Source organism: Nyctereutes procyonoides, unplaced genomic scaffold (genome assembly GCF_905146905.1).
Source record: "Nyctereutes procyonoides isolate TBG_1078 unplaced genomic scaffold, NYPRO_anot_genome, whole genome shotgun sequence".
Taxonomy (NCBI): domain Eukaryota; kingdom Metazoa; phylum Chordata; class Mammalia; order Carnivora; family Canidae; genus Nyctereutes; species Nyctereutes procyonoides.
In genome coordinates, this window is record NW_026575131.1 from 57473527 (window position 1) to 57481808 (window position 8282).

An 8282-nucleotide genomic window follows, 5' to 3' on the forward strand; every position below is an offset into this window, starting at 1 on the left:
CGCCGTCCTCTTCCACCCACACTCCCCCCCTCCCTGAGTCTCCACCGGCCCTTCCAGTTCCCGCCCCTGTTTTACACAGAGCGATTTCTCCTCCCACGTCAGGCCACACAAGGCCCGTGGCCTCCCCACCCTCCGTGGCCTCCCCAGGCCCTAAATGCCGCTGCCTTCATCCCGCCCCTGCGAGGGAAGCCCGAGGCCGACCTCCACCCGGTGCAGAAACATGCCCAGGCACGTGGGGGGGGGGCGGGGGGTGACGGGGGGCAAGGTCACGGGGATGGCTTCCTTCTCTTCTAGGGGAGCACAGGTGTGGGTAAACGGAAAAGAACCAGCTGGCCCTGTGACCTCCCGGCGAGCGCTGTGGCTCTGTCCTTTGGCAATTTGTCACAAATCGGTGGCGTCCACATTTTACTCTTGGAATTGATGGTAAGTAGTTTAAAAGGGAAAGCCCTGCTTGGAAGGTGTCCAGGCCCCGCACGGTCCGTCCCCCAGCGGGCTGCCCCCCCCCACAGGCAGGTGCGCCCCCAGGGCAGGGGGTCCTGAGCAGGCTGTGGAGGACCCCGTGTGGTGCTGCGGCTCCGTCTGAGGGGCGCCCCTACGCCCGGTGGCTTCTCTCCTGATGGACGCGGCAGGGGGCCCGACCAAGGGACGATGACAGGGACAGTCATGGGCTCACGCTGCATGAGGTGCTGCGTGGGCACCGGACACCCTGCTTCTCCCAGAACCGTCTCTTTGCATCTTTGTTGCTTTTTCCCCCGATTCCAAAGGAAACGTGCTTTTAGAAATGCCGCGTCAGGCCTGTCAATGCTTCAGTTTCTATCTGTAAAGCGGGTCTCCCCCCAGCACTGTGGATATCGGGGGTCCCGGGCGCTGGGGGCGCTGAGCAGCCTCCCTGGGCCCACCCACCACCTGCCGGGTGCCAGCAGCACCCCCAGCCTGACAACCACAGAGGTCCGGAGCCATCGCCTGGGGTCCCTGGGGCGGCACCCCCTCAGGAAGGCCTAAGGATGAGCACATTTTATAAAGAAAACTCTAACAATATCATATCACACGCTTAAAAAATTCTCCACCTCCACACATGTGCACCGGGCCTGTTCCCATGAGTTCCTCCCATGCACGTGCACACCTGTATTGGGGGGGCAGGGGAGCCGGCTCAGGACCCCCCACCTCGGCAGCCATTTAGGCTTTTTCATGATGGATCCCCCCCCAGGGCGGGGGGTGTTGACAACGCAGATTTCGAGGGTGGCTGTCCCAGAGAATCACACCGCTGGGACACATCCCCCCTCTACAGACAGGGAAACTGAGGCTCGGCTGTGCCTGTCAGGGTTACCCTGCTCGGGGTGGAGTGGTTGCTCCACGAGCCCCCGCACACCCGGGCTGTGCCCTGTCGCCAGTGCTGCTGGCCTCGACACCTCCTTTCCGCTCTCATTCTGGTCCCCTCGGAGTCCAGTCTCTGTGTCCCTGTTTCCTCTATGGTCACCTGCTGACATCAGCTCCCCAGACGGGGGGGGCTCAGGCCTGTCATCTGCCGAGTCACCTCCCTCCTCCTGGGGAACCTGACCTGGAGGACTTAAAACCCCGTCAGGTTAAACCAGTCAGGTTTCCCCAACCCCAAGGTGTCAGATCTCAGGCTCCCCCGCTTTCTGCTTGCCCACTGGCCGCGTCCTTCCTGAATCCGGGTCTCTCGGAGAGGTGTCTCCTCCCAGCCCAGACACCCCCTTCCTTACAGCTCGGGCACTGAGCAGTCGTCACCCACTTCAGCTCTCTGGCCACGGCGTGACCCCACTCTTGCTCGGGTTCCTGGGGACCTGGCCCTTCTGGCTCCGCCACAAAGGGCAGTGGGCTCAGAGCCCGCCGGCCTGAGTGTCCCCCTGCTAATGCATCTTGAACTCCACAAGGGAGGCAGACGCCAGGCTATAGAGTCAACTTCTCTTTAATGAAAAAGGAGCAAAGCCAAAGAAAAGTGGGGGTTGAACAGGCAAGGACCCCCAGCTCCTAGGCTGCCCCTAGGGACACCCCTCTGGGGAGACAGCAGAAGCGGGACTGGGGCTGGGGACCCGGTCACCTTGCAGGGGGCACTAGATGCTCTGCAGCATGTGAAGAGCGTGGACAAGGCGCGGGCGGGCTTGTGGGGCGCAGCCGGGGCTCTGCAGGGCGCCCCGGGGGTAGGAGGTGCGGGGCTGGCCGCCCTCCCAGACCGTGAGCCGCAGCTCCTCAACGCCGCCACTCAGCACCAGGTGAGCCCCGTCGCCCCTGCCGCTGATCTGCGGGGGGTGGTGGTGAGGAGCCGGGTCAGGGAGGGAGGGCCCCCACGCGGCCCCCCGAGGACCAGGGCACCCCGGCGCTCACCTGCACCGTCCCGTCGCTGAAGAGCAGCAGCAACGCCCGCTCGGACACAAGGAAGCGCAGCAAGCAGAGGCTGGGGGCCGCTGGGGGGGGCGAGGGCCGGGCCCCCTCCTGCAGACAGGCCCAGCCACAGTCTCAGGGCGGAGCAGGGGGCCCCACCTGGCCCGCCCCACCTGGCCCGCCCGCCCCGCCTCCCCTGGCTCACCTGGCGCACACGCCGCCGCCGTAGGCAGCAGGTGAAGAGCCGGAGGACGGCCAGCTTGGCGGCCAGCGGGCGGGGCACGTCCCTCGGGGTGAACGTTTCCAGCTTCCCCCGGCCGGGCACGTAGCACACTCGGCTGGGGGTGGGGTGCGGGGTGGTGCCGGCCGTCACGGGCTCTCCCCTGGGCCCTCGACGCCCGCGGACAGCCCCCCCAGCTGCACCCCTCGGACCGGGATTTGAAGGCCGGCCCCGTCCACGCCTCCGCCCCGCGGAGCCCGTCCATCCTGAGATCCTGGCCCCAAGCCCATCCCTTTGCCATCGCCCCACCTGGCCTTGTGGCCGCTCTGACCTCCCAAGTCCAGCTCCAGCCCCCTTGCGTCCCTCAGCCACCACCCCGGCCACTGCCATTCCCTGCCTGGCTAGGCCAACCACCTGCCTGTGGTCCCTTGTGTCACTCCTGCCAGAAAGGTCACGTTAAAAGTGTGACTTGGGGACATTTGGGGGACTCAGTGGATGAGCATCTGCATCGGGTTCCCCGCAGGGAGCCTGCTTCTCCTCTGCCTGTTTCTCTGCCTCTGTGTGTCTCTCACGAATAAATAAAATCTTAAAAAAAGCGTGACTTGGACCCACCCTTCCCGTCCTCGCTGCCTCCCCACCTCACTCCACTCCTCAAACCCACCAGGCTGGGCCCCATGTCAGGAGCTTTGCACATGCTGTTCCTGGACCTCAGATGCTGTTCCTGATGGGCTCCTTCTCACCTTCCATGTCTCGCCTGAGTGTCACTTCTTCAGAAAGCCCCTCCACTACCAGGCTGGTCGGGGGTCACCTCCACCTGCCCCCCATCGGTCACCTCACCCAGCTCATTGCCTTCGCAAATCCGCCTCCTGAAATCTCCTGGGTCATTGGCGTAGCGCCGTGTGGGGCCCAGCAGGCAGCCCGTGCCCACAGGCGTGCACGTTACTAAGTGCTCGAGGGAGGGACGCAGAAAGATGGGAGGGTGGACAGGAGCCCCATGACTTACTCCCCCGGGGGGCGCAGGGCCATGTGTGTGCCATCCCGAAGCAGGACACCGCTGCCCCCATCCGACAGCTGGTAGCCGAAGCCGTACTTGCTGGAATAATCCACCCACTTGGGGGCCCAGAGGATGGGCCGCTGCTCTCCTGGGAGGTCCTGTGTGGCTGGGTAACGGGTGTCAGGGGGGTCTGGCGGAGGAACGGCGGAAGCCCAGAGCATAAAACAGAAGAATAAGAGAATCCAACTGGATCCCACGAGAAAGAAGAGGCTCCAAGGACAGCGAGCAGGGGGGCAGGACCCGGGGGAGGGGGGGTGGATGAGAAAGGAAGAAGGGCGGTGGTCGCTGGACTCTGGGGAGCAGGATGGTGTCACTGTGCCCTGAAGCCTCCCTCAGCTCTGTCCACCCCCCCAGGGGAGCCCCAGAAATACGCAGGGTCTCTGGACAGAGCAGGACGCTGTGCTCGGACGTCAGGAGGAAGGTGGCCCCCAGGGCTGCGCTGGGTTCCTACCTGGGAGGCCCGGGTCCAGGCAGAGCCGCAGGTTTCTGATGGCCACCTCCACCTCCTGCCTCTGGCTCCCCTTGGGCCCTGGGTGGGGAGGGGGACGGGCAGGCCTGGACCCCCACCACGATGCCCCCCACCAGCCCTGCCCCAAACTGCTGAATCTGGGAAAACTTTCTCTTAAACCCAGAAGGAATCCGGCCACCCCTCCTGCTTTACAGGTGTGAAAGCTGAAGGCAGGGAGGGAGCACGACCCTGGCGAGGCCCAGTGATCGCTCCCAGGACCTCGATACCCTCGTTCCCCACCAGCAGCCCCTAGGATGGAGTGTCCGCTCACCCGCTGGGTCGCTCCTGAGGGTCCCGTGGGTGAGCAGGTGGACGGGGACCTCCGGGTGGGGAGCCCCTGTGTCCAACAGGGTGGCCTGGGGAAGAAGCAGGGGTGAGGGGAGGCCCTAGCCCCCACCAGAACCCAGAGGTAGGTGAGAGGCTCCATCCTCTCGCTTGGGAGACCCCCCGACTCTCCCCTCCGCGCAGTCCTGTTGTGAGAATGTGCTCCACGAGCCTCCAGCCTCCCCTGCCCGGAGCCCTCACCTCACTGCCCCACTCCATGGGGTCAGGATCTGATCCACCTTCTCCAGGACCCGAGGCCTCGCTAGCCATGATGGGGCCTGAGGGAAGCACAAGACTTTTCGGGGGGCGAAGCCTGGCCCCCCACATCCTCCTCTGCCATCGCTGGGGAGCGGCAGAGCAGGTGGGAGGACTGACAGGTGCTGAGACGCGAGCCGGCCGGGCAGGTGGGAGCAGGCGAGGGGTGGGCGGGTGCTGTACTCACAGGGGGGCCGGCACTGGGGCAGGAGCAGCCGGCCCACCTTCCTGAAGAGCCTGCCCAGAGGCTGGGGCACGGTGAAGAAGGGTGGGCTGTGGCAGGAGCGGGCTGGCAGCCGGTCGGGGGTGAAACCCTTCGGGGGGCCCACGGGGTCAGCACCCGGCACAGGCCGCCTGGCCTCTGAGCCCCGCCATCCCAGGGCGTGCCCCACCCGTCGAACACCACACACCTGGGTGAAGAAGTCGTCCTGCAGCAGGTGGTCCAGGCTGGGCCGTTCCGCTGGGTTGGGCGCCAGCAGGCGGGCGATGAGGCGGCGCGCGTTGGGTGACAGGTGGGCGGGCTCGGGGTAGCGGCCGTCTCGGATGTTTTGGTACATCTCGGACAGGGGACCCACCACGAAGGGAGGGGTGCCAGTCAGCACTGTGTACCTGACCCGGGGGGTGGGGGGCAGGATCCTGAGTGCCTGCTTGCATCTGTCCTCGGTGTCCAGGCTTGGCACACACCTACCTTTGCACACCTGGCCATACCCACCCCACTCTCCTACTCTGCACAGGCTTTGCATCCACTCCCCCATAGCTGCCCTACATCTGCTCCCACCTGGCCATTCCTGTCTACCCGATTGACACCACCAGATGTCTGTACACCTGCCTGCACCTGTATACACCTGCCTTTACCTTCCAGTTCTCTTTTACTCATGTTTGCACCTGTCCCACTCCTGCATATACCTCATAACTGTATGTATATACCCAGAACTGCTTATGTGTCAACCACCTGCAAATACCTGTCCACACCTCTGTGCATGCTCAAACCTATCTTCCCTTGCACATACATGTTCCATATGCACTATTCATACCTGCACACCTGCATGATGGCAGGTGTGTGCCCCCGCCTGCCCCACACCTGCACACGCCTGTCCACATCTGTCCTATGCACACTCTCACCGCCTGTTCCCTTCTATATACTTATGCCTGTCCTTACCTGTCCCATGCATGCTTCCACCTGCCCACACCTGGCCCCACCTGGGTACTCCTGACCCTCTTCTCCAGGACCCACTCACATGATGCAGCCAAGAGCCCAGAGGTCTGACTGGCAGGAGTGCCCATTCCTGGAGATGACCTCCGGGGCCAGGAAGTTTGGGGTCCCACAGAGCACTCTGGGAGGGGATAATGGGGGGCTCAGGAAGGCCGGGGCCCACAGGCCAATCTGGTCCTACTTGTGTCTCCGCAGAGAGACTGCTGAGAGCTGCTCACTTACCTGTGGCAGTGGCCCCCCGGGCCCACCCTGGCGGCCAGCCCCAGGTCTCCAATCTTTACCACCATGTTCTTGTTCAGGAAGAAGTTACCTGCCAGAGGGGAGGGGCTATGAGGGCAGAGCCACATCCCAGCGCCCCCGTCCCCCACGAGGACCCGTCTCCATGCTCACTGGGCTTCAGGTCACGGTGCACGATGCGCCGCTGATGCAGGTAGCGCAGCCCGCTGACCAGGCCCCGCAGGTAGTAGCGCACCTCGGGCTCCGTCAGAGTCCGCCGCGCCTCCAGAACGTGGGCCAGTGACTGCAGGTGACCGGCAGGGGGCGGCGGTGGCGGCAGCGCAAGGACACACAGGTGAACACAGGTACGCTCAGGTGAGCCCAAAGAGGAATACAGTTCAGGTGGGCCCAGGTGGCCGCAGGTAAGTTTGAAAAGGGCCAGAGGATCCGCGATGAACCCAAAGTTGGTACATGCAGGGCACGGGGATGGGGGTGAGCACAGGTGTGCTCAGGTGGGCATTACTGCCTTAAGGTGGTCCCACAGGGCCACAGACGCAGATGGGCCAATGGATAAACTGGGCATGAGTAGACACAAGCAAGTCAAGAGAGCCGAGATGGGCACAGGTGCATGAGGGATGAGCACAGATGGGCCTGGTGTGGACACAGGTGGAGACAGGTAAGTACAGAGAGACAGGTGAGCACAGCAGACGCGGGTGGGGGGGGTGGGGGGGGACAGAGGCATGCGGGCTGCGGGCTCCCTCTGCGCCCATCCCCCCGCACCTGGCGGCTGCAGTACTCCAGCACCATGTACACGTTCTCGCGGTCAGCAAAGTGTCCGTGGAGGGCTACAATGTTGCGATGCTTCAGGCGGCTGTGCAGGGCGATCTCCCGGTCCACCTGCAGGTGTGGCCCCACACGTCCGCCCGCCGCTCGGGCCCAGGGGCAGAGCCTCCACCCCGTGCACGGGCCTCTCTGGGGACCGCCGGTGACCTGGGGCCCCGGGGCTCTCAAGGTCCGGGCCTACCTTACCACGGGGGCGCAGTCGCCCGGCCGCGCCCCCAGCGCGAGGCACCACCTTGAGGGCAAACACGGCACTGGTGGACATGTCCATCAGCTTGTAGCAGCGGCTGAAGGCGCCCTGCCGGGAGGGGGCGACAGGTGTGCGGACAGGTAGCCAGGCCTCTCCGTACACGTACAGACACACACACACACACACACACACACACACACACAGGAGATGCGCGGACGCACAGCTCACACCCTCATCCCTGCGTTCGCAGCCACAAGAACACAGGAAGGGACCACAGCACGCGGAACACGACCCGCTCCCCACCGGGACGCAGAGACCGCAGGGCTGGGGCGCACGTTCACATACGCACGCGGAGACCCCGCCACCGAGTTTCTACAAAGGCCGGATAGCGGTGACACGCGAGTGCACACCCGCACCCCGGGACGCGCAGGGGGGGCCCCGCGCCCGCGCCCCCGCGCAGCACTGCCCGGCGCCCGACCCAGCCGCCCAACCCCAGACCCCAGACTCGCAGAAGCAAAACCCGGGGGCGCCCCTGCTCGCCGGGGCCGCGATCGCGCGCGCACAGCCCGCCCTGCCCGAGCGCCCCGCGCCCCGAGACCCTCGCCCGGACGCCTAGCGCGGGCCCCGCACCTTGCCGATGAGCTTCCCGCGCCTGTACACGCGCCCGGAGCTCGGGTCGCGCAGGAAGGCGGAGACCGGCGGGCGGGGAGTGCGGGGCGGCCGCGGCCCGGGCTCCATCCCTCCCGGCGCCGGGCGCAGCCTCGGCCCGACCCCCGCTGCTCTGGGGCCGGCGCCGCAGGGGCCGCGTCTTATTGGCTGAGGGGGGCGGGGGGCGGGGCGGGGGCGGGGCCAGGCGCCCGAGGCGGCAGGTGTGCGGCGCGCCAGCCCTGTGCCTCCCGCCAGGCGGTGAAGTGTCAGCGCGCCCATTTCCCTGAGCGGGAAACTGAGGTCAGAGAGATGGTCTCGTCCTCTCAGAAGCCCCAGGGAGCCGCGAGCGGAGTGGCTCTGGGGAGCAGTGGCGGGATCCAGAGGACAGGGAAGGAAGGCCGGGGCTGGTTGGGAAGGGAGGGAGGGCTGGGGCAGGGACCAGGAGGGCCGGCTCGGTCGAGGTGTCAGATA

General features: G+C 65.7%; 1 protein-coding gene across 1 annotated transcript; it reads right to left on the reverse strand.

Annotated features, from left to right (window-relative positions):
* Positions 1-2009: 2009 nt before the first annotated feature.
* PLK5 (polo like kinase 5 (inactive)) lies at positions 2010-7916 on the reverse strand. Its single transcript, XM_055344033.1, is given in 15 exon segments — positions 2010-2261; positions 2347-2454; positions 3567-3608; positions 3611-3747; positions 4069-4146; positions 4397-4481; positions 4651-4727; positions 4892-5018; positions 5115-5313; positions 5943-6038; positions 6140-6227; positions 6308-6437; positions 6914-7030; positions 7158-7271; positions 7794-7916. Coding segments are annotated over 15 exon segments (1692 nt in total). The 5' UTR covers positions 7902-7916; the 3' UTR covers positions 2010-2075.
* Positions 7917-8282: the final 366 nt, after the last annotated feature.